Source organism: Solanum verrucosum, unplaced genomic scaffold (assembly GCF_900185275.1).
Source record: "Solanum verrucosum unplaced genomic scaffold, falcon-dt-bn FXZP01000255.1, whole genome shotgun sequence".
NCBI classification, from domain to species: domain Eukaryota; kingdom Viridiplantae; phylum Streptophyta; class Magnoliopsida; order Solanales; family Solanaceae; genus Solanum; species Solanum verrucosum.
The window spans coordinates 1658881-1679559 of NW_026020006.1; the positions used below are offsets into that span (position 1 = coordinate 1658881).

General features: G+C 33.6%; 3 protein-coding genes across 3 annotated transcripts; 1 reads left to right on the forward strand and 2 right to left on the reverse strand.

Moving 5' to 3' along the window:
• Window positions 1-3705: 3705 nt before the first annotated feature.
• Window positions 3706-7618, reverse strand: LOC125819669 (2-alkenal reductase (NADP(+)-dependent)). The gene is made up of 5 exons (XM_049499135.1): window positions 7342-7618; window positions 5480-5657; window positions 4761-4927; window positions 4583-4665; window positions 3706-4319 (listed from the first exon to the last, which is right to left on the reverse strand). Exons 1-5 carry the CDS (start codon window positions 7606-7608, stop codon window positions 3941-3943), a joined length of 1074 nt encoding a protein of 357 aa, XP_049355092.1. The 5' UTR covers window positions 7609-7618; the 3' UTR covers window positions 3706-3940.
• Window positions 7619-9632: 2014 nt separating this feature from the next.
• On the forward strand, window positions 9633-12155 carry LOC125819552 (L-ascorbate oxidase homolog). The gene is made up of 3 exons (XM_049498997.1): window positions 9633-10530; window positions 10800-11262; window positions 11855-12155. Exons 1-3 carry the CDS (start codon window positions 9636-9638, stop codon window positions 12153-12155), a joined length of 1659 nt encoding a protein of 552 aa, XP_049354954.1. The 5' UTR covers window positions 9633-9635.
• A 1703-nt stretch (window positions 12156-13858) lies between these two features.
• On the reverse strand, window positions 13859-19606 carry LOC125819599 (probable methylenetetrahydrofolate reductase). The gene is made up of 11 exons (XM_049499055.1): window positions 19079-19606; window positions 18063-18123; window positions 17338-17420; window positions 17027-17200; window positions 16029-16202; window positions 15819-15919; window positions 15626-15737; window positions 15159-15239; window positions 14902-15079; window positions 14217-14551; window positions 13859-13951 (listed from the first exon to the last, which is right to left on the reverse strand). The coding sequence occupies exons 1-11, from the start codon at window positions 19478-19480 to the stop codon at window positions 13859-13861; spliced, it is 1794 nt and encodes a 597-aa protein (XP_049355012.1). The 5' UTR covers window positions 19481-19606.
• Window positions 19607-20679: the final 1073 nt, after the last annotated feature.

Sequence of the window (20679 nt, forward strand, 5' to 3'; positions counted from 1 at the left end):
TGCTTGTTTGAGTATTGATGCATAACATATTAAATGATTAATCATATATAGATATATATAAAAGAGAACATTAGGCCCGCCTATGTGGCCCCACCAGAATTCAAGATTCCCTTTTAATTTATTTATTTTCAAAAACTAGCCTTCCCCTTTCATTAAAAGTTGTGACTTTTATGAAAAATTACGACTTTTTTGAAGAGTTACGACTTTTTTGAAGAGTTGTGACTTTTATGAAAGGTTGTGTCCTTTCTGATAAGGCACAATAAATATTTGTTCACATTACTCTTTGTTGTTTATAAATAGAGGAATTTTCTCTCATTTTAAAATAACAAAAATTTTGAACTTCTTCTTCTTCTTCTTTTGCACAATTAAATATTCGTGTACTTTGCTCCTGTTGAGTGACTCACTTCACCATTGTTTTTTGTATCAATACACTGGTGAATAGAATCGTTTTATTCTGAGATGATCTATTCCTTTAAACCTCGGGTACTAGAAGAGAATAATTTTCTTAATGGTACACTATGCATTTAGTGGGCTCAATTTTTTCCTTTCTGTTTCATTCTATTGTTACAGACTTACAGATCCTAGTATTTTTTTTTACAGTCATTAATTTATGTTTATTTTATTAATTGTTGTTTTTGAGTATATCTTTTAAACTTTGTTGTTTATGTTTTTTCAAAGTTATTGTTACAAGTATTTGTTAGTACAAATTAAATAACACACGTTAAATGAGTACTCATGCAAGTTTTCTCTACTAAAATTGTTGAAAGTAGAGTAAAAGAATTCCTTAAAGATCTGTACTACCATATCTTGAAGACAAAATTCAAATTTGGTATGTCATTGTAAACACATAAAGATCTTAAAAACTTTATCACACCTTGATGTGCGAAGTGAACCAGGAAAAGAAGACAAAAATTAATAAACTTTTGACATAAGTTTTAGGATGTGTTGAATGACCTATAAAGGAATATGACTAGACTGCAACATCTTAATTTAATCCCAAAAAAATAGATAACTACACAATAAATTAATTGTTCATATTCAATATGAAGTATGAACAAATTTCTCAAGTTTACTGCAAGTTGTAAATACTTTTTTTGAAGTAATAGATGTGTTTTCAACATTGTGATTGGAATAGAAGTGCAGTCTCAAATTGAACTTCATCACTCTGGTATGTTGATTTTTAAAAAACACTCAAACAAATTAAATAGTTTTGCGTAATATTTTTCCCTTTCAAATAATATAATAAGTTGAATTGTTGTCCAATATGATACATTTTTCCTTTAATTTTCATTTTAATAGTTACTTATGATACATTTAAATGGGAACTTTAAAGTGATATATGTAAAACAAAAGGTTGTGCTAAACTTTCTATACGTTAGAATTAGAATATTTGTTCACTTTTTTCAACATTTTACAATTTATTTATCTCTACACCATCGATTATTTATTTATTAGAATATTTAATATTACCGATTGATGCATTTGATTCCTGGAAGCAAAATGATAAATTATAAAATCAAATTAAAGACGATTGATTGAAGGATAAATAATAAGATGCTATAATTATCACTTCCTTTGTAGTGTTTTACTTTAAATAACTAATGGGTGTATTATTTTATAAATTCCGTAACATTAAATTTCCGGGCGAGACGCGGGTAATTTTACAATATATATACATATATAAAAGTATGCTTCAGTGGCAATATTAGTCGCTACTAATGCTGATAATAGTCGCCACTAAAAGTATGTTTTAGTAGCAACATTAGTTGCTGCTAATGCCTATAATAGTGGCTACTAATAGTGTGTTTTGGTAGCAACATTAGTCGCTGCTAATACTGATAATAGTCGCCACTAAAGAATGTTTTACTGGCAACATTAGCCGCTGCTAATACATATAATAATCGCCACTAAAAGAATGTTTTAGTGGCAACTTAGTCGCTGCTAATGCTTATAATAGTCGCCACTAAAAGTATGTTTTAATAGTCGTTGCTAATGCATATAATAGTTGCCACTAAAAGAATGTTTTAGTGGCAACATTAGTCGCTGCTAATACATCTAAATATCACCACTAAAAGTATGTTTTAGTAGCAACATTAGTCGTTGCTAATGCCTATAATAGTCGCCACTAAAAGTATGTTTTAGTAGCAACAATAGTCGCTGCTAATGCCTATAGTAGTCGCCACTAAAAGTTGTTTTAGTGGCAAAATTAGTCACTGCTAATACCTATTATCGTCGTCACTAATAGTTTGTTTTAGTGACAAGATTCCCAGCCACTAATACCTATAATAGTCGCACTAAAAGAATGTTTTAGTAGCAAAATTAGTCGCTGCTAATACCGATAATAGTCGCCACTAATAATTCGTTTTAGTGACAAGATCTCACTTGGACAAAACTTTCGTCATTTTAATGTTTTTCTTTTTTTCCTTCTCATTCAACTCTTCTAAATATTTTTTGTGTAAGTTATGACTATTTTCGGCTAGCTTAATTTGAAGAATATAAAACAAAACCTGCTCTAAATAAAAGTAATACTTTAAGCAACAAAAGATATGTCTATTAACATAGATTTGTTGTCCTATATGTCCCAAGTTATTGCAGAACATTTGAGTTATCTAGGTTAGATTCATTTTTAATTTTTTAATGTTCGAAAATATTTCTTTAACATGAGTCTAGAATCCAATATTTTGATCTATTTGTAATTTCATAATGAAACAATTATACATACATATTTCTGAAAAAGTCGTAAAGTTGCATTGATGAAGCATCTAAAAGGGGCTTCAAAGCAGCAGTTTAATAAATAATGAATTTCTATAAGTGTTAACAATATTATTTTGTTGTTGTTTCAAATTAATTTTTCTCCTTTTATAAATTTTGTTAGAGTAACAAAGTAACAATAATGAAAAGTAGTGAACGTTTGACCTCAGATAAGTAGATTATCTCTAAAAGAATTTATTTATGTTGTTGTGGTGTACATTTTTAACAGTCTTAACTTATTTATAACTAATATTGATTATCGAAAAGTTTTACATAATTTTTTTTTCACAAGGAGTTATTCTAACCATAAAATTATCAAATTCTATATTTTTCATGTACAAAAAAATAGAAAAAATTATGTTTAATTGCTACATAAAAACATCACTCAGTTTTAACAACACAATTATATCATCAAACACATATTATGATAAATTATGTAAAAGATAAAAAAAATTAGATCTCAAGATATTTTTAATCATTCAATATATATTTACAATTCTTTAGATATGTGATAATGTCAAATCATTTAATTTATGTTGAAATGTTTTTAAAACCTACTAAAATTTATTTATTTTCTTATAACAGTCGATTATTGGAAAAGTTGTTCAAAAGTTTAGAAAGATTATTTATGTTCGCGCAAAGTGCGGGTAAATTACCTAATTTTCATAATATAAAGTCTTAGGAATAGTCCGACAAATTTGTTGTTTACGTTTTTAGTTAGTATACATAGATTATTCACTTATTATATACAATTAAACATATATTATATATTTCTCAACTATTTTTAATTTAATCAGTTTGGTGGACAATTATTTAGGCTGATTCTCCAAAAAAAAACAATTAGATTTGTCTAAACTCATATCTAGTATTCTGGCTCCGCCACTGAGTAGCTAGTTTGCATTAAAAATTTATAAATTGAGGGGTTGCTTGGTTTAGTGATAAGTTACGCGGGAATTAGCAATGCAGCGATTAATAATACGAAAATATAATGCATGAATTTGATATATTAACTACCTAACTACAGAAAAATTAGTGTTCATTGTCTCATCAGTTTACAACTTGGTCTACATAGGCCTTGTTCCTGATGCAAAAATGGTCTTTTTGTGCTAACAGGGAAGGTCATGATAAGCTCGGAGGTAGAAGTAAGATCTCTGTCTCGAGAAAGAAACTCGAGGGGTTTGGATTAAGATCAATGGTGAGCGACACGGATGACCTGTTTACCCATGTTCCGTCCAGAAAACAGTCCAACAAAGGCAGAAGGACCACTCTCGAGGCCTTCGTTCATGTCTTCTAAGTATGTAATATTTCCCTGCTTGTACAACCTAGTAACGTCTTCAAGAAAGCGCGGAAATAGATGTAGATAATCGCTCTGGAGAAAGCCCTGCATCTTAACGCGCTTAGTGATGAGCTGAAACAAGTTGTGTATACCTTGTGGATTAGAAAGGCTTTGCTGAGAAACCATTCCACAAATGGCAATCCGGCCATGGATCCTCATGTTGAGCAATGCTGCGTCCAGAATGGATCCGCCAACGTTGTCAAAGTAAATGTCGATCCCCTCGGGGAAATGTCTATCCATAAAAGTGAAAATGAGAGTCAGAAGTTTTCATTGTTGCTACGAAAATGACTATATTCATCTTTATCATGCTCTAAGTAGAGGTAGAGGCAAATCCAGGATCTAGAGTCGGTGAGTTTAGAACGAGCGTGATCTTACTATGTTTTTCTCTCATAACAATGAATCCATTTGAACTCACAAAACCGATCCTAAATCCACGAGCTCTAAATTATTCTACTTTCCAACGGTTAGTGACGTTTGTTAAGACATTTTCCTCACCTTTTGAGAGCTTTATCAAGATCTACTTCTTCCTTATAGTTGAATGCTCCATCAAATCCAAGCTTACTCTTTAATATGTCAACCTAATAATATGTGGTTGAATGTTCAGTCAGTTATAACATGAAATACAACAAATGCAGTTTCTAAAAGACGTTACAATCCGCGGAAACAGACTTACTTTTTGTTTTGTCCCAGCACATCCTACGACGCAGCATCCATGTAACTTCGCGAGTTGGCCAACGAGCTGGCCAACTGCTCCCGAGGCAGCAGAAACGAAAACATAATCCCCTCTTTTAGGTGTGCAAACCTTGTAAAATCCAGCATAAGCTGTAAAACCTGGCATGCCTGTATAAAGTCCACATTCATGAGACATCATTATATAACTAGAAAATCGTGTCTAACAATACGAGAGGAATAGGCAAGTCCCCGATCCTATATGATCCCTTTCTTTTTTGCCCCGATGGTTAGTTCAAGTGGTAAAGATCGAGGGATTTGCGATTTAGATCACAGGTTCGGGCCCTGCATCAGGCAAACTAAGCCTGATATTCAAGAGGATAAGGGTAGAGGGACGGCCCATTATCCCCGAGGTTCAAAGTCTGGGGATGATCCTAAGGATTCACCCATAGGAATTTCTTGGTCATCAAACAAAAATCACTTACAAGAAGAAGTCTTACTTGGATTCGGATACAACTCCGACAAGGAAATACATAAAACATAAATAATTTCGTAAGTTCGCTGTATTGAACTCAAAAAAATACTAGTTTGGTGATAAGGATATGATACTGAAGAGGCGGAAACAGGAGTACGAAAAGCTCAGAAGAAGAGAAACAAAAACTATAAGAATGAATGTTATGGTGCTAATAAAAAGTGGAGACTTTAGGTCAAGATTAACCATACCAAGAAGACCGACATGATACGACAGAGGCATATCATCCGCCTGAGTTTTCCTCAGCTGCTCGGTATTGTATATTAAGCTGTATTCTTCCCAACCAGTGAAACCTGAGACTATATCACCTGGTTTGAAGTCTGGATTATCCGAGTCTAAAACTTTGGAGACGCCAAATCCTTCAATTACCTTTTGAAAACGCGTATAGGATAAGTTTCATTACACGAGATTTATGGCCAAGACAAAATAGGAAAAATCTCAAATACTAGTATGTAATCTTTGTACTACATCAAAGTTCAACTATAAATGCAGCTATTTGAACTGGTTTTTTTGGTGCTCGTTGTCTGGTGTATGAAAATATTGGCCTCCGAGAATTCGACAGATCTTGTTTGTTAAGCACTGGAAGCAAACATTGCCTCCAAAAACAGTGGTTCTATTGTTGTGTAAAATGTAGTTTGCCACCATCAAATGTCTCCGTTAGACAATTGTATAGAACTTAGGACACACACAGCCATATAAGTCCACTATGTAGCTTATTTTTACAGAAACAACAAAACTATGATGACAACGGCAGTGTTCAAGAAAAAAAGGCTTGAATTCCCACTATGAAATGTATCAGTTAATTAGATAAACAATAAACGTAAATGAACTTCGGAGACTTCAGATAGGCAACCAACTACACATAACTACACTAAACATCCAGTTTCTCTAAAAACAGAAAGTCTATGTTGTTCGGACTCTTCCAGAATGATGACAGGTGAGTGTTGGATCTTCTAAAAGTAGTGCATTTCTTAGGAAACACAAAAAGCTATTATTCATTACACAAAACTTCTGGCCAAGACAAAATAGGGAAATTGTCAAATATGAGCATGTCATGATCTTTGTACTACAAAGTTTTCAATTATAAATGCAGCTGCTAGATCTGGACCTGTGGTGTTTGTTTTCTGGCAGTGGAGAATTCGACAGATTTTGTTATTTATGCACTAGCAGCAAACATCGCCTCCAAAAAGAGACATAAACTGTAACCGTAATTGAACATTAGACACTTCAGATAGGCAACCAACTATGCATAACTACACTAAATATCCAGTTTCTATGAAAACAGAAAGCCTATGTTGTTCGGACTCTTTCAGAATGCAGATAGTTGAGTGTTGGATCCTACAAAAGTAATGCATTTCTTAAGGATCCGACACAGGTGCGACAACATTTTGGAGAGTCCAAGCAACATAGCCTAAAAAGGCTAATAGTACAGTAGGTAACGCTCGACTATTATGTCACCTTAAAAGATAACTACAGTTAACTGAAAAGCGAAATTGATAACACGGAAAACAAGGCAAGCACATTCCCTATAAAAAGTAAAACTACACTTAACTAAAAATAATTCAACCATGTCATCAGTATATATAAATTAAATCCTTACCTCTCCCAAAATGAAAAGAGGGAGGTAACACAGAAAACAAAGCAACCACATTTACTATACCAAGTAAAAACTACACTCAACTAAAAATAACTCTACGATGTCAGTATATATAAGTTAAATCCTTACCTCTCCCGAAATGAAAAGAGGGAGGTAACACAGAAAACAAAGCAACCACATTTACTATACCAAGTAAAAACTACACTCAACTAAAAATAACTCTACGATGTCAGTATATATAAGTTAAATCCTTACCTCTCCCGAAATGACAAGAGGGAGGTAACACGGAAAACAAAGCAACCACATTTACAATACCAAGTAAAAACTACACTCAACTAAAAATAACTCTGCGATGTCAGTATATATAAGTTAAATCCTTGCCTCATTACTTACCTCTCCTTGAAATAACTCGACAATGTCAGTATATATAAGTTAAATCCTTAGGACATTACTTACCTCTCCTGGAACGAAAGGAGGGAGGTAAGACCCCGTGAAATTGCGCATCCGTCCACGCATAAAAGGATCACAAGACAAGTATAAATTCTTCACCAATAATCCATTTGACCCTTTTGGAACTTTTTCAAGATTCAATTTTTTACCAATTTTCAACTCCATATCACTTTCTTTTGGAATTCCTTCAATATATCCTTTGAATATGATTTGTTTGTTTTCCACTGTTTTCCCTAGTAGCTGATCTACTGCTTCTTCTTCTATTTTCTCCATTTTTTTCAAAAATAAATTAAAAATTGCAAATTTACTCAAAATTCAAGAACACTTTTTTTTTTTTGGAACCCCTTTTGTTGTGGTTTTAGATTGATCACAAAAATGGTGGGCATTTGAGAAATTGGGGGTCGAGTGAAGTGTGTAATTATGGCTGGTGTTAGGTACCAACTACCCCATTCTTGTTTTTTTTTTCTTTCTGTTGTTCTTTTGTTGTGTGGGGGGGTGGGGTGGGGGGGGGGTTCAATCTTTTTTTAAAAAATTATTTCTCGTCCCGTGTTTTGTTCTCACATTGAAGCCCGATTAAATCTGAATTGTGCTGAGAAGTCCCACATTGGGATAAAATGCTTCCTAACAAAGATGACTTCGTACCCAGGAGGACTCGAACCCGAGACCTCTTGGGACTTGATTTGGGACCACACTATATTTGGATTCGCATTGTAGGATTGCATATGTGCCTAGGGGTGTGCACTATTTGGATTAAACCGAAAAATCAAACCATATCAAATCGAATTCTAATTTGGATTGGTTTTTTGGATTTTTGGTTTGGTTTTGGATTTATAATTTACTTTGTTTGGTTTTTTTGTTTGGTTTCGGATTTAGAAAAATAAAAACCAAAAAAACTGAATTAATTATATATATATATATAGAGAGAGAGAGAGAGAGAATTAAGTTGGAGTTAACCACTTTTGTCCCTTTTTAGTTACCTTTTATGTTTGGACATCTATAATTGATATATTTTTAAGTATTGTATTTTACGTTTTACTTGTGATATATATATATTATTTTTTCCAAATTGCTAATATAACTTTGTTATGTTTCTAATTATTGACATAACCGATTAGCCGAACCGAAAAAAACCCAAACCAAAAAGAGAAAAACCAAACCAAACCAAATTTATTTTGGTTCAAATTGGGTTACACTTCTTCAAAACCAAAAACCGAAAACCCAAACCGAATAGTATAAAACCAAACCAAAAAATCGAATGCACACCCCTATATGTGCCTGATAAAATTCAGATTTACGTGGCGCAGGATTTATTTCTAGGGATAGCGCTTCCAACGTGATTTTCTCCATTGGATTAGGATAAAAGGTTAGTAGATAGAAGAGTGTTGTTTTGCGTATTCATGTGATTTTCTCTATTCTAAACTCTAGTTTAATCAAGTAGCAATGGTAGGACAACTAGATGTTCAAAATTTCTCACGTTCATGTAAGTTTTGAAGATGGGTTACACCTAAGTCATTATAATGAAGGCATAATATAACTAATTGATTTCACGGCTCTAAGTCGTTACTCCGATGCTCCTCTTCAAAAAAAAAAATATATATAATTATTTTATTAAACGTGAGACTCGTAAATAATAAGCTACATTACCTATTTTAATAAGCAAAATGCATTAATGCACTATTAAAATAAGAACGTTTCTAATACAATCAAAATATATCTAAAGTTAAATCCTTCCAAAATAACTCCTTTGTAGCCTAAATAGGAGTAATAATTCTTTAAATCAACTTAAAATAAAAATATATATTATTTTCCTCATCAATCCTACATTAAAAGGAGAATGTGATTACTTTAATGTCTTATTTACCCCAATCTAATAAACTTATTATTTTTCTCGACCATATAGTAAACAATTTTTAGTTTTCATTTTCAAAGTTAAAAGTTCAATCTTTTGCATGCATTACTTTTCTTGTATAATCAAGAAAAAAATAATGACATTAAAAATATTTATAATAATAATTTAAAAAAAAATAAATGAGAATGGCATAGCACAAGAAGAGCAATTTTGTTTAAAAATTAACCAAAGAGCAAACTATGCTTACGGACAAACCATAAAAAAATTAAATGGCTATCTTTTTCTTGTGACATATATAAATTAGCAATGTATTTTTTCCAACATAAAATTGTCAACTTGTTCTTATTTAGTTGTCCTTTCCTCTCATCAACATATAAAAAAAAATTGTGATTTTTATATGTTAGACTCAAAAGAGGACATAATTGAGAGAAAATAAAATTTTTTGCAAAAGATGAATAAACAAATAATTAGTTTTGTTCTTCTTTTGCTCTTTTCATGTTTGGTACATGGAGAAGATCCTTATCTTACTTTCGAGTGGAAAGTTACTTATGGAACTATTTCACCTCTAGGTGTACCACAACAAGTCATTTTAATCAATGGTCAATTCCCTGGACCTAAAATTAATTGTACATCAAACAACAACATTGTTGTAAATGTAATCAATCAATTAGATGAACCATTCCTTATAACATGGAAAGGGATTCAACAAAGGAAGAATTCATGGCAAGATGGTACATTGGGGACAAATTGTCCTATCCCTCCTGGTAAAAATTTCACCTATCATTTCCAGGTTAAGGATCAGATCGGTAGCTATTACTATCACCCAACAACCGCGCTACATAGGGCAGTTGGAGGGTATGGTCCTATAACTATATATAGTCGCGCATTGATCCCTGTCCCATTTGATACACCGGCTGATGATTTCACCGTTCTTGTGAGTGATTGGTATACTAATAGTCATAAATCATTGAAAGGTCTTTTAGACACGGGGCGTTCACTAGGAAGGCCAGATGGGATTGTTATAAATGGTAAAAGCGGAAAAGGTGATGGTAAAGATGAGCCTATGTTTACAATGGTTAAAGGAAAGACATATAGGTTTAGGTTTTGTAACGTAGGTATGAAGGATACAATCAATGTTCGAATTCAAGGACATACAATGAAACTTGTTGAGATGGAAGGATCTCACACTGTTCAAAATTTGTATGAGTTGTTGGATATTCATTTGGGACAATGCTTATCTGTCTTGATTACTGCTGATCAAAACCCTAAGGACTATTTCATTGTTGCTACTTCACGTTTTACTAAGGAATCTCGTGTCGCGACTGCCACCATCCGTTATGCCAACGGTAATCTTGAATTACGTGATCATTTCATCTATAATTATTTAAACTGTTTGAATGAACATATATAAAATCCGTCAGAACATGGATATCCGTGGGAAATCTACATATTTCTGGTAACAACACTTTCAATTACTTGATTATATTTTGTTTTTAGCTCATTATGACATTTGAACTTTCTAGGACTTATGTCTACTCTAATACAATAATGGACTATTGTATCATGACAACCTCACATGTTTTGTTACTTATTTAATTATATTATGTTTCAACAGGTAAAGGTCCCGCCTCTCCTCTTGAAAAGAAAGAAGCTCCGGAAGGATGGGAGTGGTCACTCAACCAATTCAACTCATTCCGTTGGAATTTGACCGCGAGTTCAGCTAGACCTAACCCTCAAGGTAGTTACCACTACGGTCAAATCAACATCACACGAACCATTAGGTTGGTGAGCACCGCCGGTGTTGTGAACGGGAAACACCGTTACGCCATCAACGGTGTCTCACACACGGATCCCGAGACACCGATTAAGTTGGCTCAATACTATGGTGTTGCGGACAAGGTGTTTAAATATGGACTATGTAAGGATGAGTATATACCACCAAGTGGAAATGAAGTAATCACAATTGCACCTAATGTGGTTAATGTTACATATCGCAATTTTGTTGAAATTATACTTGAAAATCATGAGAAGAGTGTTCAATCTTGGCATTTGGATGGATTCAACTTCTTTGCTGTTGCGTAAGTACCTCAATTCTCCTATACTTTTAAAGTTCTTAACATTGAATTCATCCTAATTTTTGAAATTATAAGTTCAACCGTTAATGCTAATTACTAGAAACTTTATTGATTTGTCACACCACAAACATACAATACATCGTTGAATCATACACCACATACCTAAAATGTTTTACCACGTGAAAAATGTTATTTAAGTTATATGACAAATTGTAAGTATGCATAGGAGATCATCCTCCCCCCCCCCCCCCTCCCGCAAACAACAACTATATCTCAATCCGGACCAAACCTGACTGCTAGGACAAGGCTTGGTATATTTTCTTCCCTTTATCAGCAGGCGGTATAGTCGCATTACAATTATTCCACCAGTAGAGAAAATTATATGAATTCTCATTGATCATGTTGAACTTTATGACAGTGACCTAAAATACAAAACCACCTATCTTTTCGACCCTCCTTAAAGTGTCCTAAAACTTTCTTACATAGTAGGGGTTTCAGATATCATTCCAAATCACATATTCAAACCCCATACCTAATTTTATTTTTTTTAACTTTCTATATAAATTTCTGACTCCACCACTGCTCTGTCATTTAGGATTGCGCCAGGGAGATGGAAGCCAGAGATGAGACAAAACTACAACTTACTTGATGCTGTGAGTAGGAGCACAATCCAAGTGTACCCAAATTCATGGGCTGCAATTATAACAACTCTTGACAATGCTGGGCTTTGGAATTTAAGGTCCAATGCACTTGAAAAACAATATTTGGGCCATCAACTCTATTTTAGTGTTAATGCACCAAACACATCTTTGAAAGATGAGTACAACATGCCTGATAATGATATATTGTGTGGAATCATCAAGGATTTGCCTCATCCAAAACCTTACTCCATATAAAGTAGATCAATCGATCAAGCGAGCGATATGTGATATTATGTAACGAGATTTTATATTTTTGTATTCTCTTGAAAAAACATCATCTTTTTGTTGTTGTGGTATGAATTGATTAATTACTAGGATTTATTTCCAATTGTACATCTTAATTCCAAGAAAAATCAATGTATTTATCATTATTTTTCATGTCTCGAATGATTTATTTTCTGAATCATTTTGTAGTGAAATTTTATTTTTTTTCGGTCAAAGTATTCCGCGATTTGAATTTGAATTTCTTTTGTCTCGTGTTTCTTTTTTCAGTATGGTGAAATGAATTAGTTATTTGTTTCTTTAAATGTTTATAATATATTGACACCACTTCAAAACAACAAATACGTATCAATTTTTGATATAAGAAGTAAAAATTCAAAACTCGTTACAAGTTGAATAATTATAATTTTTTTATTTTTTTATTTTTTAATGAATTTTTGGTGGCTTGGTGGCCTTTTATTTTGATTACAGAAAATTTTGAGTTTGGCTGAATAGTAATTTAAATTCACTCGTTTCTTTTCTTAGAAAACTCTTCATCTCGTGTTGATTTGAGATGAATTTAAATAAAGTAATATGATTAGTAAGAATTTATATAATCGATTCCAAACTCATATAAAACTCCTTATCTCACTCAAAATATATATCAATTGAGACGTGAAAAATACCATTTCGCTGCATTGAAAATGTATTTCTTATTCTATGCATAATAAGATGATTGTACATATAAGTTTTGTATAATAAGATTGTACACAATAAATAAATGATATTTTCAACATTGATCATAAATCATATTTTGAGAGACATTAGGTGTCTGAAGTTCGAACATATAATGTCCCTACAATTTCAAACAAAATTATGGGAAATTTGGTCTTCCCAAGTCAAACTTCAAATGTGTACGTCGAAAATTCACTTACTTTCAAATTGTCTAAAGTTAGATTTTGAAAAACAAACTTCAAACATGAACGTCTAAAGTTTTATGCATCTAACTTGTTTAAAAGCAACTAAACTTACCAAAAAATAATAATTAAATTCTTCGATTATGCCTTAAATGGAGGTCCTGAAGTCCAGAAAAAAGTAACTTTTCCTTTTGTTATGATTATCGAGTCATCACAAAGAGTATAAGTTTATTAATGCACTAACAATTTTAAAATTATTTTCACAATCAATTTTCTTACATAGGACAATCTAATAAAAATAGAAATTATATGTTATTACATGTTAAACTATACTAATAATTTTTTAAAAGAAAATAACTATCAACATATACAAGTTAAAGTCCATTAAAGTTTTCTGACAGTCTTAACTCCAACAGGTTTGTTTTTGTCTTGTCATTTTTGTCACTCGTCTCAGTTCCCTTACTTCATATCTCGACATGAATCCAGATTAGTCAGGTCCCAATGCAATATCGGACATCGAGTGGAAAATTCAAAAGAAAATATTTTATATATAGAGTTAAATGAAAATTGTATACAAATGCTCATGAATTTACCAAAGCTTAAAGAGCCAAGGTATATTAATAAATTTGTAGTCTATAAAAAGAATGAAGGGAACAAATACAAAACTGAATTATTCATGTTTGTAGACCATAAAAAACAACAATAAATCATAAAATTTCTACTCAAATCCAAAGAAGAAACTTCATTGTGTGTAAAGAATTAGGATCTTTGTGTGTCTAACTAATTGCAGATCATATCCTTGAAGATGGCAAACAAATCTCCATTGATGTAATCGTTATCGACAAGGCTGACCAAGAAGTAACTGTTTTGAACCTGTAAAACGAAATGAAAATACCGTCTTATTAGTAGTTTACGAGCAAGAAACAGGTGTAATTTCACGGATGATCATCGTAGAACTAGCTTTTGTAAAGGGAAAATAACTCAACTATGTGCTACATATATGCATAGTCAAGTTATTTCTCCGTTATTAGTTTTATCATTTTGATGCAATAATGGATGACCATCTGAGAAATTAACTCACAGCACATATTAGGTTGAATGGCAAAGGGACAAGATAGAGGAAGGTGTGTGAATGTACCTGTTCGAGTAATGTTCTAGATGGATCATTCTCGGGGTATAATTGAGCCCAACCTCTTGACCAGATTTCAAATGCCTCGTCTTTCCATACCATGAAGCTGGCAGGATCAACGACGGTTGGTTGTACAATCTCCTTAGCTGGGAAGACGCCCCATGTCACTGCATTGACATCGACTTGGTTGACGTTGGACATCCAGTTTCCTTTCTTGTTCACAGCCATGTAGGTAAGGAAGGGGAAAGCCGTGCATTTTTCGATAACAGCATTTAACTTCTCACGCGAGCAAAAGAACTCTAAGTATGCCTTTTGATAAACAAATCCACCAGGACCACCCCATCCTGCAAAACAAGTTATTTGAAATTAAACGAAAGCATAATACATAAACTGATGCTCTAACTTGGCATTAGCTAACAAGTAAGCACTCCAACTTTGAGAGTGTTCATCTAGACACCTCAGCTTGGTCTCAACCTGCATCTAAACACTCAAACTCGTCCCTGCTGTATCTCATGGACACACTCGATGCTGATGTGACACATTATTTAGGAGGTGTCTAGATGATCATTTTGTAAGTTGGAGTGTTTACTTGCTAGCTGAGATCAAGTTTGAGCGTTTGTTTATGTATTATGCCTTAAAAGAAACAAATTAATCGTCCTTGTGTACAAATGAGAAGTTTAAGCATCAAACTTACCAACTAAAGGAGCATCGGACTTTGCACCATTAACTGCTGGTTGGCTGTTAATAGTCAGGAAACCTTTCGAGTTTATATTACCCAAGTGATCATCGATGATCTTTGTCTCTGCCTGAAGCCCATCTAACTCAGACCAAGGACAACTTCTCAGCTTCCCGAGACAGTAGTTCATAAATCTCTGATGATGTGAAAATTCCGTTAGGACTTGGAAATGAGTCGGGTTTAGACAATAAGTGAAGTGAAACTCAAAGCAATACCTCATAGATGTCTTCCACACTATTGAGAGCAATAGCCCATTCCTCTTGAAGTTTCTTATCACGTGAGCGTGCCCGCATGAACTGTTGGAGAGTGACAAAGGCAGCTATATCAGAGATAACGAATGTAACTAGAACATTCTAATCGATCAGCCCGAGAAACAGACAGTTCATGGGACTTCACTCAGATAGTTATATTACTTTGACCTTGTTTGCCAATTTAACCTTCAACCAAAGTTAAAGCTCCACAAGTAAAGCAGGATGAATAAAATCCTTTCTCATCTACACCAAAACGAACCTTTCTCCTTATTATAGCAAATATGATTCGATACGAAACAAAGAAAAGAGGGGCTTAACAATGCTCTAGGAGTGGATGGTTTCCTATACTATACCTTATAAATTCTGCACTTTTAGTGAAATTATTCAACTAGTTAAGACCCTTAAACACAGAAAAGTATGATCTCAATCACCAGATAATCACTAAGTGCTCCATATGACGGATTTTTAGCATTGCCCCATCGGCCATGTGGAAACTCATCCCAACCAATGGTTCTTGAGATGTAGCTCTTCGGACGGTTGGCCCTACCATCATTGCAAATGGAAGATCAGCTTCTAATTACAATAAGGAGAATTATTTTGACATTGATTTGTATCTCTACATACCAGAATATAGGACGGACATCTTCTTTGATACGGAAAACATTTGTAGGACGTCTCCAAGGTAGTGGCCTAGAAATTTTGGACTCTTCAATCAATCCAAGATTCTGCATTTTCCAGACAACTCACATTGTAAGCAAAATTCATTCTATTTCTGAAATCATATCACTATTTCAACATATTTTAAAGCACAAATTACAAGGTAAGAAGATTAACCATCAAAATGGCCAATGCTGATTTCTCCATGTTTAATGTATAAAGATGCAATGTCTTAATGCCACTGGCCATAATCTTCTTGCACATTTCAGTTCCAAGGTGAATTCCATATGCTTTGACAGCCTCTTCGTTATCCTTAATAGGTTCCAAGGCAGCTGTAATCTCTGCCGGGATCTATAATGTCATTAAGAAAGCGGGAAAAATGAGCATCTGGAGTGCAGGAGCCAGGAGCAGCTAAACATCCAAGTCAATCAACATGTCGTATTCAAAGTTATCTTTTTTACTAAACATAAAATACAATAACGGCTCACAAAAGCGTCCCCAAATATATAAAGAATAAAATGGATACCAACTGAACTTATGAATTTGATTGACCTAAGAAACAAGAAGAAGAAAAACAGTGGATCAATAACATTTGGTCAAAGTAAATTGAGCTTCCAGTTAGCATGTCTATGCAACACTTGGATAAATCATCTTCACCACCATGCAGTGGTACAAATTAAGTCGTTCATGCTTTGAGGTGGAAATGTGAAACAAAGAATACAGTTGTAAACAAGAACTGAGCCAAGTCGTAAAGGGTGGTTAAGAAGGTTGACTGACGAGGCCTAAGTGAAGTAACAGATACACATTCCAATAATGCAGAATATTGTGGTTAATTGAGAAAGACGAGCAAAGGGAGTCTTATTCAAGGAATTCATTCAACTAAAACAAACAAATAGTCAGGATTATTAGATGAGAATAGCTTGAAGATCTCTTCTTTTTTCTGGTTCATCGGGCCCAGAGACCAGCCCACAAAACTTCTTAAACATTAAAGGCTTCATAACATTACGTAAGATTAAGCACCAACAGGATAGTGCCAAAAATATATTTTGTAAAATGACATTTCCAAGTGTTGGAGCTGTCATGCATCACAATATGAGAAGGCAACATTTGAGCTGACATGCAGACACTTAATTTGAGACTGAGAATGGATTATACTCTAAAAAATAAGGGAATACCCTAGTTTTGCAAAATCCAGTCATGCGCAAGAAGCCCTTATAATTGTTGATGGGCATGATTCCTGGAACAATGGGACAAGTTATCCCAATTTGACGACAATCACTGACGAACTTGAGGAAATTATCAGTATCATAGAAGAGTTGAGTTACAATGAGATCAGCTCCAGCATCAACCTGAAGAATACAAGTTCCCACAAGTGTCAGAAACTTACGAACAAAACAAGAACACTTCACTTTTCTTCTTCATGGCAGATTAATGTAAAATATATTATATTCACCCAAAGATGAAACATAATGCTGGGAATAACTACCTTTTGTTTGAGATAGGCAAGTTCGTTTTCGTATGTCTCTAGTGTAGCTAGTCCAGTTGAAGGTATAACATCAGGATGCGCCTCTGAAAAGCAATAACATAGTCAATATCAGCATCGGAACAGAAGAAGAACCTCATATTTCTCAAGGTTAGTGTAGAAGAAGATCATATTGCAGAAACAAAAAAGGCAACCAAAATTGGACAAATTTTACTTTATACTTCCTCAGTTTCATTCTATGTGCTAGTATTGACCAGACACGGGGTTTAAAATATGAATTATGTCTTATTCTTCCTCTAATTCAATTTGTTTGTCTTACTTTCTTTTTTAGTTTGTTTAAAAAAGAATGCTACTTTCTATATTTAGCAACTCTCTACCCCCAACATTCTACATGGCATATTTAAGACCACAAGATTCAAAGGATGTTTCGGTATATTACACATATCTTTAGTTTCAGACAAACAAATTGAAATGGATAGAGTATATCTTATATTAGCAATAGTGAAAGAAAATACTAAGATAATTGCTCAAAAGTTAGTTTGATAGAGGAAACATCAAATCTTAATTTGGATAGTGAATTTGGATTCTTGTTAGTTGTTAAAGTAGTATAGAAGTATGATAGTATGAACCATTTTGGGACGTCCTGAAACGGAAAGAGTATCAAAGAAAATGAAACAAATGAAGTAATGAAATACACCAAAAAAATCCCAAGAAGATTGGTAACTAACCTGGGTAACCCGCAACAGTGATCCCAAAGTAATCCCCATACTTGGCCCGCATGTGCTTTACCTGCAAAGGAAAACAAAGGCAATCGAATTATAACGCAAATGATATAGCAGTATTAGAAGAATTACTGTATGAAACAAATCAATCAGATCCCAGATCAAAGACTATTACTAATAAACCTAAGCCGCATTCAAGAATTAAATTCAACGAGTTCAGAATGGGCGTTGCCATCATATAAATCAAGTTTAATACTTTTTCTGTATGTATACATGTTTCAAGATAAAAGCAATGTGTTCAGTTGGAACTGCTATGAACATTTGCAGATGCAACAAATTATCAACAATGGATCCAGCTGAACGCCTGAACCTGACATTCTTTTTTCTTTTACAACCGTGGTGTTTGGTCCAAGCTTGCGCGTGTCTCAACTAATTCCACGGGATGCTGCCACCTCCCACCAACAATAGGTACCAGGTAACTCTACACCAAGACTAGGACAGATGTGAAGAAATTAAATAGTGTTTTTTTGTCTCTGCTGGAATTTGAAACTAAGATTCCACCTCAACATTTTCAACACAGAAATATATATAAATATATACAAAGTACTTAAAAATTCAACAAAGATCGAATTTTGAACCCAACATTTCAAAATGTTTAATGTTTTTAGCAATCAAACATGTTGCACCTGAGACCCCATGGTTCCCACCTTGGCATTTTCAACACGGAACTATAGATATACATGTACAAACTATCTCAAAATTCAACAAAGATCAAATTTTGAACCCAATATTTCAAAATGGTGTAATGCATTCAGCAATCGAAACACGTTGAACCTAAGACCTCATGGTTCCCACCTCGACATTTCCAACACAGAAACATACATATACATGTACAAACTACTTCAAAACTCAACAAAGATCAAATTTTGAACCCAACATTTCAAATATGTAATGCATTCATCAATCAAACCATTCTAAACACATAAAAATCAAATCTTGGAATCAAAATTAGTAATTTTTACCAGATCTAAAGCACAAGCAAAGCCACCTTCAACTTGAACAAACTTATCTTGTCCATGAGGAGGATCTCCACGAAGAGCAAGAACATTTTGAATCCCATTAGACTTAATAGTTTCAAGAGCATGATCAATTTTCTCAACAGGCATATTTGTACAAGTCAAATGCATCAATGTCTCAACACACACCATATTCTGCATCCTATTTGAAATTTCAAGAGTCAGATCTGCTGTTGAACCACCAGCACCCCATGTAATATCACAAAAGGATGGGTTATGTGACACCATTCTTTCCATTCTTTCAAACAAATTATCAACCCCATCTTCAGTTTTTGGTGGAAAAAACTCAAAAGAGAAAACCACTCTGTCATCTTTCACAGATTCTTGAATTTTCTCAATAACCTTCATTTTATTTTTAACAATGTAGGATCAAATTGGGGGTGCTTAGGAAAAAGGGTTAGTGAAGAATCTTGAAAATGGTTAGAGGAAAGGTAAAAATAGGTAGAAGATTGAAGGAGTTTGTGGCCTTGCCATGTAGTCTCCCACAACCTTCTTCTTCTTCTTTTTTATTGTAGGGTCACAAAGTTTTGTGATTTTTATTTTATTTTTTATAATTATTTGGTATTCGAAATTTATATAAAGAAAGTGAGTAATAGATAGTTGAAATGACGTTTAGGTAAGCTTATATTTATGGTATTTGGGCTTTTTAAAAATGTCGTTAAAAGTGTAGCAGATTCTCTAGAAGTGGTGTATCTTTGGAGAATTTGACACGAATGTATAGCATCCTTTTCAAAAAGCCTGAGCAACGTAGGTTTATAGACAATAGGCGCGGCTATTCTACTAAGTAAGGCCTTCCACCAATACAGGTATTGAATGACTTTGGTACAAGAACTTAGGCAGGTAAAAACAAATCAACGCACTTCTCTTTCAACGAACTATGATTCATGGGTTTTCTGAACATGTTGTCGCATTCATGTTGAATAAAAAATGTATTATTTTTTAAGGATCTTACATACACTCAACGACGTTATTAAAAAGTCTGAGTAGTGTTTTATGTTCTTTTACTCCTAAAACTTGTAGTAATTGTTGTGGATGACACCTCTAATTCTAAAATCTAAGTATCTTTATTTTTTTTTAAAAACAATAACGTTTTGATCAATTTCACACAAGATATATTATTGATGTAATGTCTTGGCTAATTTGAGCGTAATTGAACAATTGACTATCGATTAGTGTCCCACAACAATATAAGGTGGACTCATTATCCACTGAACTTCGAATCACACTATGCACTAACCTTTGAAAATTTCTCGATTATCAACCAATAATATTCCTTAGTAAATTGAGAAAGGTTGAATTGGACCTTTTTTCTTAATGCAATCTATTGGTTACAATTGATAGCCCCCCACAAGTCCTAGCTGTGTATAAAGGGAAAGGTGGTCCAATTACCATGTGGGCCGTTGTTGGGGCTAGCTAGAGGATTGAATTCTGTGAATAGAATTGTTTTTGATAAAATATGTTCTTTTTTCATATATTTTATGTGATTTAATATTAAATTAATTAGGACTTCAACATGGTTCATCCAACTTTAATAGTTGGAGTGACAT

Bases quoted from the DNA above. Each gene is read 5' to 3' on its own strand.
- LOC125819669 (XM_049499135.1), bottom strand. From the start codon at position 7,608: ATGGAGAAAATAGAAGAAGAAGCAGTAGATCAGCTACTAGGGAAAACA. The intron at 4,928-5,479 runs GTATGGTTAATC...GACTTTATACAG, and splicing joins GTATCATGTCGGTCTTCTTG to GCATGCCAGGTTTTACAGCT. The intron at 4,666-4,760 runs GTAAGTCTGTTT...ACATATTATTAG, and splicing joins GTGCTGGGACAAAACAAAAA to GTTGACATATTAAAGAGTAA.
- LOC125819552 (XM_049498997.1), top strand. From the start codon at position 9,636: ATGAATAAACAAATAATTAGTTTTGTTCTTCTTTTGCTCTTTTCATGT. The intron at 10,531-10,799 runs GTAATCTTGAAT...ATGTTTCAACAG, and splicing joins CACCATCCGTTATGCCAACG to GTAAAGGTCCCGCCTCTCCT. The intron at 11,263-11,854 runs GTAAGTACCTCA...TCTGTCATTTAG, and splicing joins TTCAACTTCTTTGCTGTTGC to GATTGCGCCAGGGAGATGGA.
- LOC125819599 (XM_049499055.1), bottom strand. From the start codon at position 19,480: ATGAAGGTTATTGAGAAAATTCAAGAATCTGTGAAAGATGACAGAGTG. The intron at 17,201-17,337 runs GTAGTTATTCCC...TGTATTCTTCAG, and splicing joins TTGCCTATCTCAAACAAAAG to GTTGATGCTGGAGCTGATCT. The intron at 15,738-15,818 runs GTATGTAGAGAT...CAATGATGGTAG, and splicing joins GATGTCCGTCCTATATTCTG to GGCCAACCGTCCGAAGAGCT.